The sequence below is a fragment of the Capra hircus genome, chromosome 2 (genome assembly GCF_001704415.2).
Source record: "Capra hircus breed San Clemente chromosome 2, ASM170441v1, whole genome shotgun sequence".
NCBI classification, from domain to species: Eukaryota; Metazoa; Chordata; class Mammalia; order Artiodactyla; family Bovidae; genus Capra; species Capra hircus.
Genome location: NC_030809.1, coordinates 51,558,375 through 51,582,335, shown reverse-complemented (window position 1 = coordinate 51,582,335; position 23,961 = coordinate 51,558,375). Strand labels below are relative to the sequence as shown.

At 36.9% G+C, this 23,961-nt stretch overlaps 1 protein-coding gene across 1 annotated transcript in view; it reads right to left on the bottom strand.

Annotated features, from left to right (window-relative positions):
• DNAH7 (dynein axonemal heavy chain 7) overlaps positions 1-23,961 on the bottom strand; it is a 260,268-nt gene that overhangs the window by 31,484 nt on the left and 204,823 nt on the right. Inside the window, exons 52-57 of the mRNA XM_005676291.3 lie at positions 19,193-19,319; positions 18,049-18,243; positions 13,286-13,378; positions 5,156-5,332; positions 4,270-4,431; positions 1,925-2,125 (exon numbers count right to left, since the gene is read on the bottom strand). Of these exons, the coding sequence (XP_005676348.1) occupies positions 1,925-2,125; positions 4,270-4,431; positions 5,156-5,332; positions 13,286-13,378; positions 18,049-18,243; positions 19,193-19,319 (955 nt within the window). The remainder of the gene's footprint in view (positions 1-1,924; positions 2,126-4,269; positions 4,432-5,155; positions 5,333-13,285; positions 13,379-18,048; positions 18,244-19,192; positions 19,320-23,961) is intronic.

The window sequence follows — 23,961 nt, the reverse complement described above, 5'->3', positions numbered from 1 at the left end:
TTATGAGTTTACACCTATAAAAGATAAATAAATGAGATAGAAGGGAGGGCCGCTGCTGACAACAGCATGTCAAGTGTCAAATGCGGAGGGAGTTCTGGAGTTGGAATCACCAGAGGAAATAAGTGGGTCCAGCAAGAATCATCACTGGCTACCAAATCCGGGTCCTAGGTAGATTTTGATGAGGAAGAGGATATCTTCATGGTCCAAAGTGTCTTCTCACAGATTATTCGTTGCAAGGGACAAAGCAGTTATTATAGAGTGAAGAAATCAGATCATACTTCGTCTGGGGGATCAAAATTAGTATAATCAGTGAGAGATAAATGGGCATTGCGTGCCTCCCAGTACAAGCCTCTGAGAAGATGACTTCACCCAAGTGGCACTGTGGCTCAGAACTTGTAACTTAAAACCAATCTCAAGGAGTGAGACATGTTCTATTACAAACAATCCAGGGAGATGAATTCTTCAGAAATGTCAGGGCCATCAAAGACAAAGGAAGGCTGAGGTAATGGTCCAGATTAAAGGAGATAAAAAGGACATGGCAACTAACTGTGATCCTAACTCTGAACCAATCCCCCAGTAAATCAGGGAAAAATGTTCTAAAGGACATTACTTCATCAACTGACAAATCTGGGACACAAACACAAACTTGGGTAGATTAGATACAATAGTATATCCCTGCTAAAATAATACTACAATAATAACTGTAATTGGATAAGATAATATCTCTATTCTTAAGAAATAAAAAGACTGAAATATTTATCTAGGAATAAAGGGCAGTGACATATCTAACTTTCCTGCAGATGGTACATGTTAACAGGAAGCAAATATAAGTAAAGGGCATAGAGCTGTTCTTTATATTACTTTTATATTTGCAACTTTTCTGTGAGTTTAAAATTATTTCAAAATGAAAAGCTGAAATATATGTACTATGGTGTGCTGCTTTGGCATTTGAGATTTTTGGTTTGAATTTCAGTTCATAAATGCCTGGACTTCTCATGTTTGTGACAACTATTGGAGAGACTTATGGATCTAGAAGAAAGGGAGTGACATTTTGCAAAAGGGCTTCTGTCTAGCTATCATGTGCAGAAATGCCCTCATCACCTACCTGGGAGTAACCTGCTCTCTCTGGGCCAAATCAATGCAAAAGTTTGTCATATAGCAGGTCTTGAACTATTAAGGTCTGACTTACTTTTAAATACAGGCTCCCCTTTTTTTATTACCCCAGACTTTGTTTAATGAAAGTACTTCTTTAATGTTTTCTTTTGATGTGTATTTAAAACATATTCCAACATCAAGAGTGTGGGTTTTTAAATGGTAAAAACTTACCAAGGTTCATAACCCTCTTAAAAAGAAGTTCTTCCATTTTTAATTATGGCAAAACACTGAGAAACAATTTTAGGTCACAGACATTCACACATAGAATTCTAATCATGAAAGCAGTGGGTGGCTTCCCTGCTTGCCTTGTGATGCTAAAAAAAAGTACCCTTATGAGTCCCATCAATCAGGGAGTAAAATCATTTTGGCTCTCATTATAGTTATATGGAGGAAATATTTTTATGTTTTAATTTAAAGATATGGCTTCAAATAGCAAAGGGCTCAGCTAATATCCTGAAATAGGATTCTCCAACCTTGCAGATTTGTATGGGGAATGGCTTGCAGCTGACTTTCTAAATAGAAGGCTGCATAATTAATAATACCCCACTAGATATCAGCTGAGCAGGAATGAGCCTAGTGGTAAGATTAAAATAAAATATTAATAAAATTGACTTCAGTACAGTCAATAATCAGTAATCAAAACCAACTGCACCGCAGTGCACGAGGCCTACTTAATTTGCAGTTTTACTCAGCACACACATCCAGGACCACCGGGGGCCACTTGAGTTGCTTTACGGGGCTGAGGTAACAAGACTTAGCCATTGCTAACAGGCTTTTTGCAGCTGCCAAAGAACTCGGGGTCAGAGATCGGGTCCATGAGGTAGGAGCGGATGATATTAGCCCGTAGACCTTTCGGTGCTTCGTTGGTCATTTTCACTCCATTCTGCAGCACAGACACGGGGAAATTTGGAGATGGGTAACTTGTCAACCAAATTCGGAAATCTGGATGCGTTGTTTCTATGCTTAACTCCTGCAACAACAACAAAAAATCAGATACGTAAGATACATAAAATGGAAGGAAAATCTCTGGATCATGACGGCCAGAAGTGAGAGGAAACAGTTGTACAAAATAGGGCTTACTGCTGCAATTGAAGGCAAAAGCCTTAAAATCTAATAGTGCCACTGAAAGGACATATGTCACTGGGAAGGCCCAGAGGGCTGCCACTCTTCCTGATACAATTAAAACACATGACCATAATGTTTACAAAGGCATTACATAATTCAGAGTTGGCCATGACAAAGACTAAGACATTCCAAAAAACCTTGTGTCTTCACTGCTGTTGCTGAAATATTTATAGAAATACTTCTCTGCCCCAGAGCCATATTAAGAATGATGTCTTTTTGCTGTAGCCAAGCTGTAAGAATAAGCCACACACTCAAATAAATCAATATTAAGCCAAGTAGGGATGAACAAAAAGAGGGAGGTTTGAAAGGCAAGAAGAACTGGTGTGTCCTGAAGCGCTAAACCATACCATTATTAGCGATACTTGTTTATGGGGATAGTAAGGCCTGCTAGGAGGATAGAGGATGACAGAACGCTCATGACTGTTGTGAAGGCAGTATCAGGCCTTGGAATAATATCACCAGGCTCGCCCTCTCTCCTGTTCCACTAACTCCTCCCAACTGTCCATGTCAGTCATATCTGTGCTTTTTGAATTGCAAATCTTTATCAGTAAAAAAATTTTTTGAGCATTCATGTGGTAAAGGGGTGGGTGGGGAGATTGGAAGGATGCTTAGGGACATATATTTTTAATGAACAGTGAAGGTGCCATCCTTTTCTCCTACTGACTGGACTATGCCTGGTGACTTAGGTAGCATGACTCATGGGACTCTGGGTCAATTTCACTATTCATTGGAGGCAGCTCTTGTCTCTTGGACTGACTCTCTAATGGGTATATGATACGATTTGACAGGCCAAGAGAACAGCCTAGAGACAGAGGAACTGTGAGGATACAGGCACAAACATAAAGCCTCTAATATAAGGCCCAAAGCATGAGAAGATGTTAGTAAGGCAAAAAATACTAAAGAAGTTTTTCAGATAGAAATAAGATTTATTATGGAGGCGTACATTCTCAAGAAAGCATGTTCTCCCAGTGAAGTGAAAAAAAGGCCAAGTGGCTGGAGCACGGAAGTCAAGACAGAAACGCCTGAGAAGCAGGCAATGCTCAGATGAAGAAACCATGATGAGGGCATGAACATTGTCTTCACAAAGGGAAAGCCATGGAAAGGCTCTAAGCAGTGAAGCATTATTCATTCACAAGTTCAGTAATGATTCCCTGATATGTCCCATGAGCCAGGCATTATTCAAGGTGCTAGAGGTAAACCAGGGAAAAAAACAGTGCATGCTTACATTCTAGTGGGAGATAGACAAAGCAAAACGGTGACAAGTGGCATAAAGAACACCACAGTCTGCGTTAGCGTCAGGTGGATGTCTGGATAACGCAAGTTCTATCAGTTTAGTAGCCTGAAGGACTGTAAGTGAGGAGAGGGCTAGAGTCATGGGTAATTATTTGGACACATTTTTCTCTGTTGAAACCAAGTGCCAGGTTTTCTGTTTACTCAGCTGAGCTACATGGGGTTTTCTTTCTGGAATCTCTGACCACAACGATAGGGAAGAACCATGACCCACTACAACAGGTGTGTGGGAGGAGTGCTCTTCTGGTTTCAGATTCAGCCTTTGTGGCAGAGTGACAGGCTGTGTGGGGGAGAAGTGAATTTCAGAAAAGTTACATCCTGTAGCCTTCCAGTTTAGAGGGGCCACATGAATTTCCCCTGAAAAGCTTTTTTCATTGTTTTTGGTCCACTGCTCTAAAAAGTAAATTGCTTTCTATTTACCCTGTGGTTTATTCTTATCTTTGAGGCTGTGCCTCTGGATCAAGGATATTTCTGACCCGTGGGATGAGAACTCGCCCTTAGTAGGAGGAATTAGGCAAGGCCTGGCCATGGGCTGTCCTCCCGCTCCTAACTTGAGCCCACCTCCCCTAAAATCCAGCCAGGCCACTAAACCTGCAACCCGCAAATCATAGGACAGGAGGGGAGTTACTTAGATGATAATATGCATCACTAATTACACTGGGGGACTACCGTCTCATCAAAATAATCTTGCATTTTTACCTCGCAAACTTTTTCGAGGGTTGGCATCCAAGAGGTGGCAAGGTGACAATTCTGAAGAACAACCCATGTGCCTTCTTTGACAGCTTTTTCTAACATCTTCATTGCTATGGGCCCTTGGCCTTGACCAAGAGATAAAGAGCTAAGTTTTGCTCCTCCATATCCCTGTATGAGGATAGTGAAGATGTCATTTAAAATCAAATTTTGAAGAAGAATCAATATTATCACAGGAAATGTTCATATTAAATACATTAAATACAAAATTTAATCATGCTGCATCCCTCAGAGCTCCCAAGCACACACAGCTCTAGAAAACTTTTCCCGATTAAGAAGCCAATAAACAAGATACAACACAAGGCAGTTCATGAAGGAAACAGTCATGGCAATAAATGAAACATCCTGTAGGGTCTTTGACTGTTGAGACAATAGGCAGGAAAAAGTTAAACAGACTTTCAATAGGAGGAGATGAACAAGACCTGCAATCATGCAGCAACTCCTAAACTTCAAAGCTGAAAACTATGAATAAAGCAGTGAACTTACCCCAGTCTCCTCCACATCTTTGAATAATTATATCTTCACTAATTTGGTTACTGCATAAAGTTCAGGTAAAAATACCTATTAGCTTCTAATTTCCATTCAAGTTCATTTAAGGAAATCTGTGGGAATGTTTGCCTGGAATTCACTTCTCCTACATCCTTATTCATCTACACTTTTGGGAGATGGTGTCTGTGACTCCCTAGTCTATTTCTAGAGCAAGTACCATCTGAATGCCACAGTGGAAGAGTCCTTGAGTTATGGGAGCAGTAGAGGAGAATGCCCTGTCTGAATATCCACAGTTCATTGACACAAACAGATAGAAGCAGCTGAAAACAATAGAGTTTTAAGGCACCTGATCATCAGCAAATTTTAGAAGGGCAGCCATGGGATCTGCTCCAGGAGAGAGTACGAATATCAGGGGTGCGCAGCAGTTACTGTCTGCAAATGCCTTGGATAGATCAAATGGGGGTGGTTCAATGAATGCACGCCCCAATCTGTTGGTTATAAATTCCTGCAGCATTGGAATAACCTAGAAAGGGAAAAGAAAGGATTTCAAGGAATATTTGAAATCTGCCTAAACCCTTAAAAGCTTCATATTCAAAGGTATTTTATAACAAAGGACTCTCCATTTTTTGTGTGTATTTGTAAACATTGATAAAGAGTCAAAGGCACAGTTGTCTTTTAGATGGAAGGTATACATTATTTAAACAATGTATGGCAAAACCAATACAATATTGTAAAGTAATTAACCTCCAATTAAAATAAATTTATATTTTAAAAAAAGAAAAAAAAAACCATAAAAGGTGGGTGGTGACACCAGAATTCAAAGGCATTTTTCTTCCACTTAGTTAGTATTCAATATACCCTGGATGAAGAATATAAAAAACCTTAATTCTTTACTTAATTTTTAAGTACAACTTGACTATATTTCAAAGTCCACCACTCAAAAGTAGATTTTAGTGTGATTTATACAGTCCCATGCCAACAAAGATTGATGTAGCTGAAAAAACAAAGAAAATGAAAAGCACTATGAAAGAGAAAGCATACTTTCAAAAAAGAGGCAAAATTATGTCATATAAACTTTGTGATACTATGCTTGTGCATTTCCTGGGAACATGCTTAAGAAAGAAAAGAACTTTGGGGCTCATGTGTCCCTTTGAGGCAGTGATGTGGAAGTAGACTTGCAGTAAGCAGTATGGCTGAGGTACAGCTTTAGGTATATCATTCCTTCTTTTTGATGAAGAGTCCACACCTGGCATCTCTGGGCAATGGCTCAGGTGTAAGCCAAGCAAGTAATAAGTTTAATAAACCAGTATCCATGTATCTAGCTTAACAAATTATGTAAACATATCCAAGGAGAAGACTCTTGAGAGTCCCTTGGACTGCAAGGAGATCAAACCAGTCCATCCTAAAGGAAATCAGTCCTGAATATTCATTGGAAGGACTGATGCTGAAGCTGAAGCTCCATTCAAATACTTTGGCCACCTGATGCAAAGAACTGACTCACTGGAAAAGACCTGCTACTGGGAAACACTGAAGGCAGGAGGAGAAGGGGATGACAGGATGATATGGTTGGATGGTATCACCGACTAGATGGACATGAGTTTGAGCAAGCTCTGGAAATTGGTGATGGATGGTGAAGCCTGGTGTGCTGCAGTCCATGGGGTCACAAAGAGTTGGACATAACTGAGCGACTGAACTGAACTGATCTCACAAAGAGAAGTAACGAAGTGAAAAGAACAAGGAGACTGTCTTGAAAGCTTCAGAATCACTCCAACTGGACACCTGCTCATATTCAAGGATAGAGTTGTGTGTATACACAACACTCCAAATTAGAACACCGATTTCACCATCCTGTAACTTTTCTGAACTTAAAGGGAATTGCAGGAGCAATTTACAGATAGAAAGAAACTCAAAAAGGTGGTCTTCTCTACAGAAAGTTACAAATATCTCCAAACTTTAATAGTGCATCTCAGAATATCTATCCATACAAGATTTGTAAGTAACACTCATTAACAAGGCACAATACCTTAAAAATAGTGTTGAATATGTGCAGGTAGATGTGTGTATTGAGAAAGAAGGAGAGAGGGAGAGACTGAGTGTGTGAGGATTGGGAGCCAAGAAACAGTGAAGGGATATCTTTACTTAAATGTTGTTAATGTCTCCACAATAGATTCATTCAAACATGGGAAGGTATGAATAACCAAGACATGGAACCAACCTAAATGTCCCTTGACAGATGAATGGATAAAGAAGATGTGGTACCTATCCACCCAAAACTATCACAACATTGTTAATCAGCTATGTTGTTGTTGTTCACTTGCTAAGTTGTGTCTGACTCTTTGCAACTCCATGAACTATAGCACATCAGGCTTCTCTGTCCTTCACCATCTCCTTGAGTTTGTTCAAACTCATGTCCATTGAATCAGTGATATCATCTAATCATCTTTTCCTCTGTTGCCCACTTCTCCTCTTGCCCTCAATTTTCCCCAGCATCAAGGTCTTTTCCAATGAGTCACCTCTTTGCATCAGGAGGCCAAAGTATTGGAGCTTCAGCTTCAACATCAGTCCTTCCAATGAATATTCAGGATTGATTTCCTTTAGGATGGACTGGTTTGATCTTCTTGCAGTCCAAGGGACTCTCAAGAGTCTTCTCCAACACCACAGTTTGAAAGCATCAATTCTTTGGTACTCAGCCTTCTTTATGGTCAAATTCTCACATCCATACATTACTGGAAAAACCATAGCTTTGACTATATGGACCTTTGTCGGCAAAGTGATGCCTCTGCTTTTTAAAACACTCTCTAGGTTTGACATAGCTATTCTTCCAAGGAGCAAATGTCTTTTAGTTTCATGGATGCAGTCACCATCTGCATTGATTTTGGAGCCCCCCAAAATGAAATCTGACAGTTTCAAAATTTCCCGCATCTAGTTTCCATGAAGTGGTAGGACCAGCTATGTTCCAATACAAAATTAAAACTTTTCAAAAAGATGTCGTACATAGGTACTGTGGAATATTATTCAGCTATAAAAAAGAATGGAGTAATGCCATTTGCAGCAACATGGAGGAGCCAGAGATTACCACACTAAGTGAAGTTGGAGAATGGCAAATATCATATGCTATCACTTACATGTGGAATCTAAAGTACGATACAAGTAAACTTATTTACAAAACAGAAACAGACTCACAAACATACAAAACAATGTTATGGTTATCAAAGAGGAAAGGAGGTGAGAGAGGGATAAATTAGTTCAGGATTAGCTGATACACACTACTGTATATAAAATAGGTAAACAATAAAATCCTACTCTATACCACAGGGAACTAACTATGTTCAATATCCTATCATAAACCATAATGAAAAAGAATCTGAAAATGAACATATATATATATATGTATAACTGAATCACTTTGGTGTATACCAAAAATTAATGCAATACTCTAAGTCAACTGTACATCAATAAAAATTTTATTTATTTATTTTTTTAAATTTTTAATTTTTTATTTTTTTTAAATTTTAAAATCTTTAAAGGTATAGAAGAGTAATAACAAAATGTGTAAATGCCACAATGGTATGGATATACCTAAGGAGATTACTCATATATTGTTCCTGTAAAATAAAAATCTACTGAGTGAATGAATAAATTAGGATGTTCTCTTTTATGAAGGTGGGACTCTAATTATAGAAATTCTAAACAAATATTACTGAACAATAAATTCACCTACACATACAGTTTCTATTCCAAGGAAATTATTTCATGTTTCAGATATTTTGAATGGGAACAGATATCAAGCTGATAGTAGAAAACTGAAAATATCCCCATTTCCTGTCTCAGACCTTGTCCTTGCCCTTTTCCCTATTATTCTTTTGCTATGGCTTTCTCTTCTCCGTAGGTTAAGAACAATAACAATTAACAAAGAAAAACAAAATAGTTTATAATAACCTCTCTCCTCTCAAGGCTAACCTCTTCACTAAATTATAATTTTACAAACAAATCAAAAGCCCATGGCTTTTAAGTACATGGTTTCACTTTTAGGAAGTCTGAGCTCTGAGTGTTTCAGGCCGGGGTCATTCACTGAATTTGTGAAAAAATGGCAGACAGGAAGAGAGTCTTCTGGTAGTACAGGAAGACCCAGTTAGGGGTGCTCAAGTGATAATTTTCATTGTTTCATTTTTAACATTAAAACTGAATAAGATCATAGAAATTGTGGACTTGTGGGCACAGTGGGAGAAGGAAAGGGTGGGATGAACTGAGAGTAGGTTGACATATATACACTACCATGTGTAGAATAGCTAGCTAGCGGGAAGCTGCTGTATGACACAGAGAATTCAGATTGGTGTTCTGTGATGACCTAGAGGGGTGGGACAGGAGGGGAGGGAGGCTCAAGATAGAGGGGATATTTGTATACTTATCGCTGACTCATGCTATTATACAGCAAAAACCAACACAACACTGTAAAGCAGTTGTGTGTGTGTGTGTGTGTGTGTGTGTGTGTGTGTGTGTTAGTCGTTCAGTCGTGTTCAGCTCTTTGTGACCCCATGAACTGTAGCCTGCCAGGCTCTTCTGTCCATGGAATTTTCTTTTCTAATTAAAAAAATTAAAACACAATAGTCAAAACAAAAATTAAAAAAAAAAAAAACAAAAAAACAACTGAATGAGACCAGCTGTTCCCAAGACTAAACAGTAACTTCTGAGGCAAATGAAACTGCAAGCTATTCAATTTGGAAGGTGATAGAATTGGGTTTGCTCCTGCGATCTGATTATGCAAGCAAAGAACTATAAAATAAAATCTGTCAGGAACAAAAATTACAGAGTAATTTAGGCACCCATCTTCCCAAAGGCAGAAAAGAAGTTTGTGGTCTTCTATGTATGTTTTTCTGTGTCTTGCAAGTTCCTACAAGATTTATCTGAGGTTAGAGAAACATATTAGCTTATATTTGACAAGTTTCTTATTAAAAGCTGTTTAATTTGCTTTTTGTTTACAGTCCAGAAGAAGAAAACTGTGGCCAGAAGCTCTTCATTTTGTAAATGGGCTCAAAACATTCCATACCTCAGTATTTATACATCTCATATGCTTTTGTCAATAAAGCACTATAAACTATTGAAATCCAAGGAAAGTGCAAACATTTCATTTTTCCTACTGGTGGTTTAGTGAACATCTATTACATTTTTCCAAATTAGAGCATTAGAGAACCTAGCATTTGTGGCTTCTTACCATGGGATGGAGTTGGTTTTGAAGGGAGAGCAGTGGAAAGGAGACAGAAAAAAACTATGGTGACAAATAATATATACTTTATGTCAGAGATCAAACAATTACGATTTCCCTAGTGGAGATATATATATTTCATGACTTAGAGATAGCAAAGAAATAAAATCTATTTATGTAGTACTAGCCCAATTGTTGGAGAAGGCAATGGCACCCCACTCCAGTACTCTTGCCTGGAAAATCCCATGGACGGAGGAGCCTGGTAGGCTGCAGTCCATGGGGTCGCAAAGAGTTGGACACAACTGAGCGACTTCACTTTCACTTTCATGCACTGGAGAAGGAAATGGCAACCCACTCCAGTGTTCCTGCCTGGAGAATTCCAGGGACAGGGGAGCCTGGTGGGCTGCTGTCTATGGGGTCGCACAGAGTCGGACACGACTGAGGCGACTTAGCAGCACCAGCCCAATTGTTAGCCTTATATAGCACTGTTCCTTTCTCTGACATGCTAATACTACTTTGCTTTGGAAAATTATTCTTTTCAAAGCATAATACTATAGTCATATATCATTTTTAAATACATAGGTTCCAAAATCAGTGATTTATGACTAGGAATTAAAGTACCTGGTAATAGCAAGATTGAAGGGTTTGAGGTTGCAAGTAATAAAAGAGCATGCTAATAATTATTTATATATTAAGGATTGTAGGTATGATGGTATAGATAATGGTAACTAGTTTCTTTACCATCTGACCCATGAAAGATGTCCAAAAAGTGTTAGTCACTCAGTCATGTCTGACTCTTTTGTGACCCCATGAACAGTAGCCCTCCATGCACCTCTGTCCATGGGATTTCCCAGGCAAGAATACTGCAGTGGGTAGCCATTCCCTTCTCCAGGAGATCTTCCCAACCCAGGGATCGAACCCAGGTCTCTTCCATTGCAGGTGGGTTCTTTACCATCTGAGCCACCAGGGAAATCTGATAATTATTTATATATTAAGGATTACAGATGTGATAATATAGGTAACAGTAACTAATTAAATGGTAACTAGTTAACTTAGGATAAATTGATCTATGCTATAGTAGCAAACAACTTCAGGATATCGGTGGTTTAACACAACAAAAGCTTACCATCTCAGAAAAGTCATCTGAGTGTCCAGGCAACAAACTCTCCCTGCTCTGACTCAGCATTCCAGCCTGTTTATGGCACTTAAATATCAACATGTGATTCCCCAATTTTGATGGCAAGAGGAATATTCTGGAGACTCTCACAATGATAGCTAAATGCTTCCACCCTGACACTTCTGCCCACATTTTACTGGCCAAAACAAGGTTAATGGCCACAATGCCCCTACCTCGAGTATACACAGGAGAGAACCAGGAATACTGCTGAGAACTATTAATGTTTACACTCTTCCACCCATGCAAAGAAAACTGTAGAGGAGATATGGAAGCATATATGAAAAAGTTATAACACACAGTGCTAAAGCATTCTGCAGAGGAGTTAAGAGACTTAAGAGAAGTAGGACTGTAAGTTTAACCTCGACTGATTCAAAAAATGAACAAAAGTCCCTCAGCTTGAATATCTAAATTTCCCAGCTCCCTCACACTCACTTGAAAAAGAGAGTGACTATGGAAAATAATATTTGATCTATTTGGTACTCAATGTATTTTCAGATTAAAATGTCAAATTTTTCAAAACAAACTGGGGAAAAGAAATTTATAGATGAAACTGCTACAGTTAGGAAATGGCTCATTAATCACTTTTAACTAAAAAATATAGACTGTGATCAGAAACTTCTCTGCCAAATATTGAGGGCAGAAAGTTAATGGTACACAGAGAACCATTTAGTGTAACAGTTTTTATCTTAGAAAACAAAGTAAAAAATCTTTGAAAATTAAAAAAAAATTTAAAGGTAGAAGTCATGTTAGACAAGAGTTTGAACTATTTCATATTCTTTCATATTTAATATTTGCAGTGAAAACTTCTGAGGCTGAATGCTAATAGTTTCAATGAAGATTCATTTTTAAAAGGGCCCCCAAGCTGCAGTTAAATAAAGACCTTCAACAATGGGAACTATTTCCAGCATCTAAAAACTGGGCAGCACTATGACATTCAGGGACCCTTGGCATACTGTGGACCCCTTCTTCCATCAATAAATAGAAAAAAATGTATTTTTCAACTGTTTTTGTATAATTAAAATATAACAAACTGGTATATTTTCTCATTTTAAAAGAAATTAAAGCACTTTCATGAACTCCTAAGACTATCATGGACCCGAGGTCCTATGCTTAATGGATAACTAGGCCCTGGCTAAGGCCACACTGCCAATTCAAGAAAGAATGACACGTGTTCATCAAACAGACCCTGACTTACAGAGGAAAGAATGCCTCTATCTTGTGTTATCACTGATGTGTAGAAATTTTTTTTAAAAAATAAACACTGTCTTCATCATACAAGTGTTGATCTTTCTATTGCTGTTAGAAAGGAAGTAATATCTTATATCCTTAGCAACTCAAATTGTGAATACAGTAAATTTTGAAGTAATTATGTATACTTTTACTCAAGTAGTAACAGTGGACAATTAGAATATATTTTCAGTTTTTCTTCCAACATTCCCAATGTCTACAGTTCCTCAGAATTATGTGGATATCTCTGTGGATATGTGTCTTTACGCTTAAGTGAACAGTTTGTTTTTTAAAATAGAGTTTAATAATGCAAATGAGGATATAAATGAGTGCTCTCATTTGTTGATATGACAGGTCAGCTGATTCACTGGTTATATAACTTATTACTTAAAGAAATGAAAATTAATAGTGTTGACATTTTCCTTTGTGGTGAGCGATTATGAACATCTTAAAAACAATATTCGACTAGCTTTCCTAAAGCCAATAAAGAACTATGTACAGGATAGCATTTGAGGAACCAGAAGGTGTAGTAAATCAGCTTCATGTAAACAACATTGACCAATTTCATCAAAACAGTAAGAACAAAAATGTAAAGGAAGTAGATTGTCCATTCCTTCTCCAGGGATAAAAGGAAGAGCTGTAACATAAATAAACTATTAAACATAATCTGGTGAATTACTAATTTAGTGCAGTTATAATAAATATACACTTTTTTAAAAATGGCTGCATTAGAGGGAATTGGGGTTATTTCCTGCAGACTCCTTTACCAACCCACCCCCAAGGATTACATAAGGAAACACATGTTTTGCTGGCATGTGGAGCTAGGAAGGTCTGGAATTCACTGAGCAGCTTTCAAAGACAGCATTTACCTTGTCCGGCCTCAAGCAACGAATGATAAGCATCCTTTGAAACTCACTCGCTTTATCTTCCCAATCGTCAGGAAAAACCTCATGATGTGGTTCCTAAAATGACAGTGGATATAATTCAATATTATTTGGAAGACTTAATAAAAACCCCAAAACCCAATATTTGGACTTTTAAATTCAGTTTAAAGAAAACATAAAATGATTAAATGAAATTAAGAATGCTAATGTAAATTACTTTAGATTGGGGCAAAGCTATGAAATAATAAAAAGAAAATTTTAACTGCCAATAAAATCAAAACTAAGACATTAAATAAGTAGGTTAGTGTCAATATGAACACTAATCAATAGCACAAATGGTTCCTGTTACTACAATAAATGTGCATTAGATCTTTTTCCCATTATTTCTCCAAAGGCATTTCACACCCTGCCAACTAACTACTCTCATTCAGTTCAGTTCAGTCACTCAGTCGTGTCCGACTCTGTGACCCCATGAAAAGCAGCACGCCAGGGCTCCCTGTCCATCACCAACAACCGGAGCTCACTCAAAATCATGTCCAATGAGTCGGTGATGCCATCCAACCATCTCATCCTCAGTCGTCCCCTTCTCCTCCTGCCCTCAATCTTTCCCAGCATCAGGGTCTTTTCAAATTAGTCAGCTCTTCAAATTAGGTAGCCAAAGTATTGGAGTTTCAGCTTCAACATCAGTCCTTCCAATCAACACCGAGGACTGAGCTCCTTTAGGATGGACTGGTTGGATCTCCTTGCAGTCCAAGGGATTCTCAAGAGTCTTCTCCAACAACACAGTTCAAAAGCATCTATTCTTCGGCACTCAGCTTTCTTTATAATCCAATTCAAACATCCATACATGACTACTTTTGATATGCTGTCTAGGTTGAAAGAAAAGTCATGACCAACCTAGATAGCATGTTGAAAAGTAGAGACATTACTTTGCCAACAAAAGTCCATCTAGTCAAGGCTATGGTTTTTCCTATGGTCATGTATGGATGTGAGAGTTGGATTGTGAAGAAGGCTGAGCACTGAAGAATTGATGATTTTGAACTGTGGTGTTGGAGAAGACTCTTGAGAGTCCCTTGGACTGCAAGGACATCCAACCAGTCCATTCTGAAGGAGATCAGTCCTGGGATTTCTTTGGAAGGAATGATGCTAAAGCTGAAACTCCAGTACTTTGGCCACCTCATGTAAAGAGTTGACTCATTGGAAAAGACTCTGATGCTGGGAGGGATTGGGGCAGGAGGAGAAGGGGACGACCGAGGATGAGATGGCTGGATGGCATCACTGATTCGATGGACGTGAGTTTGAGTGAACTCCGGGAGATGGTGATGGACAGGAAGGCCTGGTGTGCTGCGATTCATGAGGTTGCAAGAGTTGGACAAGACTGAGTGACTGAACTGAACTGAGGTTGGTCATAACTTTCCTTCCAAGGAGTAAGCGTCTTTTAATTTAACGGCTGCAGTCACCATCTCCAGTGATTTTGGAGCCCAGAAAAATAAAGTCAGCCACTGTTTCCCCATCTATTTGCCATGAAGTGATGGGACCGGACGCCATGATCTTAGTTTTCTGAATGTTGAGTTTTAAGCCAACTTTTTCACTCTCCTCTTTCACTTTCATCAAGAGGCTCTTTAGTTCTTCTTCACTTTCTGCCATAAGGGTGGTGTCATCTGCACATCTGAGGTTATTGATATTTCTACTGACAATCTTGATTCCAGCTTGTGCTTCCTCCAGCCCAGCATTTCTCATAATGTACTCTGCATAGAAGTTAAATAAGCAGGGTGTCAATATACAGCCTTGACATACTCCTTTTCCTATTTGGAACCAGTCTGTTTCATGTCCAGTTCTAACTGTTGCTTCATGGCCTGCATAAAGGTTTCTCAAGAGGCAGGTCAGTTGCTCTGGTACTCCCATCTTTTTCAGAATTTTCCACAGTTTATAGTGATCCACACAGCCAAAGGCTTTGGCATAGTCAATAAAGCAGAAATAGATGTTTTTCTCAAACTCTCTCACTTTTTCCATGATCCAGCGGATGTTGGCAATTTGATCTCTGGTTCCTCTGCCTTTTCTGAAACTGGCTTAAACATCAGGGATTTCATGGTTCACGTATTGCTGAAGCCTGGCTTGGAGAATTTTGAGCATTACTTTACTAGCGTGTGAGATGAGTGCAATTGTGCAGTAGTTTGAGCATTCCTTGACATTGCCCTTCTTTGGGACTGGAATGAAAACTGACCTTTTCCAGTCTTGTGGCCCCTGCTGAGTTTTCCAGATTTGCTGGCATATTGAGGGCAGCACTTTCACAGCATCATCTTTTAGGAATTTAAATAGCTCAACTGCAATTCCATCAGATCCACTAGCTTTTTTTGTAGTGATGCTTCCTAAGGCCACCTTACTTCATATTCCAGGATGTCCAGCTCTAGGTGAGTGTGAGTGATCACATCTTCATGATTATCTGGGTTATGAAGATCTTTTTTGTACAGTTCTTCTGTGTATTCTTGCCACCTCTTCTTAATATCTTCTGCTTCTGTTAGGTCCATACCATTCCTGTCCTTTATTGAGCCCATCTTTGCATGAAATGTTCCCTTGGTATCTCTAATTTTCTTGAAAAGATCTCTAGTCTTTCCCATTCTATTAGTTTCCTCTATATCTTTGCAGTGATAGCTGAGGAAGGTTTTCTTATCTCTCCTTGCTATTCTTTGGAACTTTGCATTCAAATGGGTATATCTGTAAGGCCTCCTCAGACAGCCATTTTACTTTTTTACAATTCTTTTTCTTGGAGATGGTCTTGATCCCTGTCTCCTGTACAATGTCACAAACCTCTGTCCATAGTTCATCAGGCACTCTATCAGATCTAGTCCCTTAAATCTATTTCTCACGTCCACTGTATAGTTATAAAGGATTTGATTTAGATCATACCTGAATGGTCTAGTGGTTTTCTCCACATTCTTTAATTTAAGTCTGAATATGGCAATAAGGAGTTCATGATCTGAGCCACAGTCAGCTCCCAGTCAATATCACAGTAATCCAAGTCTATGCCCCAGCCAGTAACGCTGAAGAAGCTTTAAGTTGAATGGTTCTATGAAGACCTACAAGACCTTCTAGAACTAACACCCAAAAAGGATGTCTTTTTCATTATAGGGGACTGGAATGCAAAAGTAGGAAGTCCAGAAACACCTGGAGTAACAGGCAAATTTGGCCTTGGAGTACAGAATGAAGCAGGGCAAAGACTAGCAGAGTTCTGCCAAGAAAACACACTGGTCATAGCAAACACCGTCTTCCAACAACACAAGAGAAGATTCTACACATGGACATCACCAGATGGTCAACACCAAAATCAGACTGATTATATCCTTTGCAGCCAAAGATAGAGAAGCTCTATATAGTCAGCAAAAACTACTCTCATTATCTATTTACAAAAATAAACATTTATTGCAAACAAAGAAGGCTATGTATTACTTTTTATTTTGATAAATTTTGATACCTATTCAAGAAAGGAATATTTGGAAATGTGTATATTAAAGAAGGTGCTTCCCAGGTGGCACAGTGGTAAAGAATCCACCTGCCAATACAGGTGACTCAAGAGACTCAAGTTGGATCCCTGGGTTAGGAAGATTCCCTGGAGTAGGAAATAGCAACTTGTTCCAGTATTCCTGCCTAGAAAATTCCAAGGACAGAGGAGCCTGGCAGGCTACAGTCCATGAGGTTGCAAAGAGTTGGATGCGACTGAGCGCATGCGCTTTCCTTCCCCTTCCCCCCCTACACACACAAAGTAAAGAAACAGCCAAAGAATGTTATTAAAAATATGTAAGAAGAGATGTATCAAGATCCCAGGAAGAGGAATAAACATGGGAAAAGAAGATCCTGGCATCTTTGAAACAGCTGGGAAAGCCATGGGTATCTCAGGTCAGAAATCTCCATGCTTCAACATACAGAAATTTCTATTTAAACTAGACTCAACTACATAGAAAAACATATTTGCCTCTGGAAAAAGTATTTTTTTTTTATTACTAACAAGGATCAATCCCAAAGAGATCCAAACCAAAATATTTAAATTCATGTGCAGACACATTCTATCATGTATAGTACAATAAACAGGTCACCGAAGTCTTCTCCACACATCCTGCTTTTCCTTTGCTCCAAACCCCAACTCCAAAAAGAACCGTTGCATATTAAGCTGAAGGAAAGCAAAATATCAAAAAAGTAGAAACACTAGAAAAACTAACTGGGAATCACAATATTAGCCCTTGTGCTAAGGAAAAAGTGAAGGAAGGCAACAATTTGTTTATATTCCAGAAGGGAAACTGAGCATCATGGTATATGTTAGCTACAGTAATCTCCAACTAGCAAGATCAGGTCTCATGAAAACTATTTGAGAACTATTATTTTTCCCCTCTTGTCAAATGACAAAAATATTTATTAGTTTGTGCCCTGTGTTCAGAAAATCTAAACAAAACCTGTTCTATAAAATTTTAAGTCATCTGCCATTATGACTGCCAAAGTCTAAGTTGATAATAAAAACCTGGCATGGAAATCCAAAAAGAGTACTTTTAAGGACCATGAAACTTTTTTGCATCTTTACAGATTCCAAGGAATTTAAAGAGAAGTACAAACAGAGCCAATTAGAAAGTGGGGATAGCCTAATCGAGACATTATATTTGACCAGCTGTTTAATGCTTACTTACAGACAAGAATAAATTATTTGACATTATTTTCTCCATTTAAAAACTTTGCAACAAGCAAGAGAGTTAAAAACATACCAAACTGTCATATACTTTTTTCCATCCATCCTTTAAGCGCATAAACTCCCTACGAATGTTTCTGAAGGCAGACAAATCATCCAGTCGACATATTTCATCCCAAGATTTTTGAGGGAGCCATGTACAAGGGTTGGCATGAGGATTATCCAGGCCAATGCCACCAGTTAACAGAAATCTCCACTCAGCTTTATTAATCTTTGGAAAACAAAGTAGCGTAAAGAGTCAGAAATGAGTTCATCATATACATAGGTAACCTACAACCATTTTAAAAAATTGACTTATTTTCAAGTTTCAAATACCCCCCATAAAATTCTAGTTATTGGTATAGGTCAGTATTGCTTCATAAGAAATCAATGTATTCATTATAACCAGTTTTCAAAATAGTTTCATTTTAGAGAGCTACTTGTTGATAATTTTCCTCCAGAATTTCTGATCAAAACATGGAAATCTGAATTTTATTCTTTTTTAATATATGCCTTCCAAAATGACTGCTAAGAGTTTTATTGTCTGTGAAAGTTGTGGCAAGACAGAAAGCCATGTAATCTGCCATGTTTTCAATTATTTTCTATAAAATATAATGAGTTACTGCTATGAAATTTTTGCAAGAAATACTAAAATAAACGTTTCTTCAAAATCCAACTAATACAGCGCCACATGAAATTAATAAAGCTTAAACACATGTGTATAAAATAATGAATTTACACACCTCTCTTCCATTCTTAAAGTGCTTCCCATATTTTAAGTAAACAGATTTGAAACATAGCTAAAATTATTGAATGGTATTGTTAAGCCCAATGGTTAGATTTGACAAACTTGCAAAAGTTCCTAAAACCATTACCATTTATACTATTACTTGGGGTACATATATCAATACATCTAGTAAGTTTATATGCATCCTTATATATGAGATTCTGATAGAAACTATTTCAAGCTAAAACATACACAAATTTAAGTAGCAATGTTTACATAAGGAACTCTGCTTAATTTATTTTTCACCTGTGAAATTCAGTCTAGTTGTGATATCTTACCTTCACTATAATAATTGCTAACTATTAACAATCCTTTTATATATATTCCCACACAAATTCATAAATTAATGAATTCACATTAATACTTTCTCCCCATAAATTAGAATAGTACTGACCAATCGCTCATGTATCAGCAGATTTACAGTTAGACAAAAGGAAAAAAGTAGCTTATCCTTTTCAAAGAGGGATCGGCAGACGTTAACATAAAGGGAATAAGTGAAGTGATCCTTGAGAATCTGAAGCCTAAGGGTCAACAGAAAGAAAAGTAAATAAATAAAAATGCATAATTCTCTCAAAAAATGCTCTTGGAGAAACCTATTATAAACCATTTAGATGTGTGTTCTTCTAATAAACTTTCTGGTTAATTACTCTCGAAACAAATCAAGGATTCTCATTAACTGGGGGCACCAATTTGAGAGTTACACAATGTAGGAATACTTCAGCAGAATTGCATTTTTACCATCAGCTGACTTTTTGTTACAAATCTAATCTTCCTTTTGGAAAAAAGGTCAATGCATGGTATATTAATCTATTACATTTAACAGTTTTTGGACTATTTAAAACTATAAAACATTTCTTGTGGCAAAACTGGATTTCCATATTTCATAAACTTTTACATATGTTCTATATGATATATTATTATAAATGAACAGATGAAAGTTAATAGTTTCTTTATTAAATTTAGAAGAGGGCTACTCTGTTTATAAATCTATAAAAGCTGGACTAATAATATAACTTGATAAACTACATTTTTATTTACCACATAGACAAGTCATAGAAATATTAATAATCACAATATTTGCAACTAACAACGTCCTGCTACTGCTTCTACTGCTAAGTCACTTCAGTCGTGTCCGACTCTGTGTGACCCCATAGACGGCAGCCCACCAGGCTCCCCCATCCCTGGGATTCTCCAGGCAAGAACACTGGAGTGGGTTGCCATTTCCTTTTCCAATGCATGAAAGTGAAAAGTGAAAGGGAAGTCGCTCAGTCGTGTCTTCGCGACCCCATGGACCGCAGCCTACCAGGCTCCTCTGTCCAAGGGATTTTCCCGGCAAGAGTACTGGAGTAGGGTGCCATCGCCTTCTCCAAACAACGTCCTAGTAAATGCTAACGCGCGATTGATATTCACAGTAAACCTTAACATGAGAAAAATTATTATTTTCAATGCTGATGCGTGATACAGTGTTGTAAGGTATTCATGCTCCCTCTGATGAATTTGTTCATTTGTATAACCTTACAGAAAAGGAATTTATATCAGGCATCTGAAGGAAGTGAACACATTTGTCCTAATTTGGGGATTTAGTCAAAGGAAAAAATCAATGATGGTGACATTTATATTTATTACTGTGTTATTTATAATACAAAAGCTGGAGACTACTTGCAAATCTTACAATAAGAAAATTATGAAGAAAATTATGGTGCATTCATAAAAAGTATATTGTACAGCTCCTAAAAATTATATTTCAAAAGAATATTTAATAACATGGGACAATTATCTTGACAAAAGTAGCAGGGAAAGAAAAAATTCTGTGTGTGCTCACAGGCATGTGTGATCTTGCATGTATTTTTGAGAGTGAGAGGCAGAGGTTGATTTAAGTGTGCTTCCTGTAACAAAATTATATTCTAGTTAGATTTTTGTTTCTGTACATTTTGCTACAGTTATTTATTTTGCCATAATAAATTCTAATGCAGTAAAATTTTATAAAGACAGATGATTCCAATTATTATGGTTATTTCATAGTATATGCACAGTAATTATATATTTAGTTATAACATATGTTTGGTATTACTAAATAATAATTATTATGAATAGCAACAATCAGAATACAAACAAAAAAAGATATTTTTATCTCTCATGAAAGAAAATTAGAAATAATTTTAGATCAATATTAAGATTTTCCAACAATTTAGTAGTCTAACTGTTAGTAGTCATATCCTTTCTATGCTTTTGTTTTAGCTATAAACTAATCAGCACCCAGAGACCACAGGTTATCTAATGCTTTTTTGTCCAGCTTTATTGAGGTATGATTGACAAGTAAAAATTATACATATTTAACAGATTATCAGATGTTTATCAATGATTGACAAATAAAAAAATGATTTCTATGAGAACTCTAATTTCTGAATGAGATCTTGCTTCCTCCTACTTTTTACTTAAAAATAAAAAAAGGAAGATTAAACAAGATTACTAGTAGAGTCTCCCTTGTGGTAGCCATTTTGGAACTCTATTTGGCAATATTTATTAAAATGAAATATATATATACTCTGTTATGATCAATTCTACTCCTGAATAAGTACTTACCAGATAAATGTACATACAAACGCCACATACGAGAGTGTACAAGACAGCAAAAATTCTTAACAGCTCCAAGCTGGAAGCTACCCAAATGTCCTCAGCAGTAGAATGAATGAAAAATTTGTGGTATAGAGAAAGGACAAATAAAAATAAGAGGTCCAATCTTTTTATACTTAAAATGTGAAGAAGAGATTTCCCTCTCCTCTTTTTCCTTAGAGCATTTACTTTTGAAAGTTTAAAATTATAAGTACCTTCTCTTTGAAATATAGGTAAGCCTTTTGTCAACTTTACGACCCAGGAATGTCCCTTGTGAATATCTGAGAGCCATTTTCATGGGCTAACTTCATGGGCACCTGACTCTGAGCTGCCAAACTACATCCTATCATAAAGATAAGCCATTCGTTTTTCTTCTGGATGAAGCCAGTTTGCTAAAGTCAGGAAAGTTAGATTTCTGTCTTTGTACTCGCTTAGTGGACTGCTGCTGGTGCTGCAGATCACATTCTAGTTTAAAACTTTTTCAGTAAAACACTGTTTTCTTTCTCAACTACTTTGTGGAGAAATTTTCTGGATTGGGAGATTTGCTTTTACACTTCCCCAACAGTATAGAAGCATAGGGAATGCGCCCATATTTAACAATGAAAGTGAATAAACCACTTCTTTGCACTGTGCAAAACAATATAAATTCCACAAACACAATGTTAAGTGCAAGATGTCAGAGAAAAAAGAGCACAGACCATGTAATTCCATTTAAATAGCATTCTAAATTAGGCAACACTCATCTCTAGCTTTGAAAAGTCAGGACAGTGATTACCTGGGGGGATGTGGGTTATAGTGACAAGAAGGGGACACGGAGTGGTTTCTGGGCCGTTGATAATGTCCTATGTCTTGACCTGGGTGTTAGTTACACAGGTGTGTCCACATAAAATTTTATTTTGCAAATTCTCCTGATTTCTGCATGTTTCTGTATGTATAGCAATAACTTCAAAGTTTTCAAATGTATTTTTTAATATTTACTCTTTGGTTGCAGAATTATATTTTTAAGATCACTGTAGTCATAAATATGATTTTCATTGTTTCTAAATGAAAGGATTTTAACTAAAAAGAAAAAGGCACATTTTGTTTTCTGGACTTCATTCAAATCTTACATCTGGGTAAAAGAATTTGATTTTCTATAAATTGTAAGGGGCTATATTATAGTTATGAAGAAAGAGATACCATATCTGTGAGTAAATCCTAATTTCATATAAATGAGATAGTAAAGGAACCAGTAACTATTTTTAAAGTCTAAAATTGTCCAAATTTATAAAACTTATATACAAAATAGGTCTTTAAGAGAAAAATCAAAGTTTTTTCTCTAGACTCCAACAGATTTTAAATTAATTAAAATGATAACACTCTGGTAGTCTTGTTTTAATCAAGATAGAAATTAAGAACGGCAATGAAAAGCAGAACATCATTTCCTGTGTCACTCTATGTGATTAGCTCTGTGATAAGTTCTAGATTCTAGGAATATTAAAAAAAATGATTGCCTCAGGGAACTCAGAATCTAATGTGAAAACCAGACATGCTTGTTCAAGTAAGTAACATAATGCAAATGGCTGGGAACTTTCCTAAGAAAGGTTACTTAAATTTCTGTTTTCTGTATTTCAGTAATCCTTGCTCACCTTGAAAATGTCAGATACTGAGAGAAATATTTTCAAAGTTCATAATATAAAGAGAAACTTTTAAACTCTACCATCGTGCATTCCCTCCCTAAATCCTCTCCCTCCCTTTCTTCACCTTCTCGTGGGCAGGTATTTGAGAAGGTGTTTGCTAAGCCAAGCGTCAGTGTTACACCTTCATTAGCCTCATATACAGGCTTGTAAAATAATGAATGATACTAACCAAAGATTACGCAGTCTAAGAATATTCAAAATTTAGCAAAATTCTACCATGATAAATGAAAAATTCACTTTAGACTTAGGAGATGAGCATTTTGGACTTCTAAAAGGTAATTCTTAAATGTGAATGATATTAGTAAATTGAGTTTCCTTTGTGAGTATGAACAGTTAGAAAACTGAAATATCTAGCTCTGTGTTGATCAATAAAGTTATAATGGGCAAAGACTGTAATTATTATCTTGTTCAGGAAATAATTTAATGTTAGACTCTATTAAAAACATGTTTTAATACCAAGCTAAAATTTATCTCACTGACAACAAAAAAAAATGAAATTTTTATTCTCTCATAGACTATTCCATTACTTATTGCAATAGCCAACAGAAAAATAGGTATTTATAAAAACAAATATCACAATCACGCAGACTGTTTTTTTAAAACTTTTTTTATCTGTCAGTTTTATATATGTGTATATTAAAAGATGAATTTGTAACTTTTGGAATGCAAGCTCACAGAAAGTAAGAATTGTATCTTTTAGGGATATTACTTCCTCTTTCCATACCTCCAATCATAAATACATTTTGCAAATGATGAACAACACTTCCTCTTTTCAGTATTACATTATAATCCCATATCTCTGTAAACAATTTCCTGGCAGACTGAATTTGGACACATCTGTTCAATGTCTAACCCTCAAATTTATTTCTGT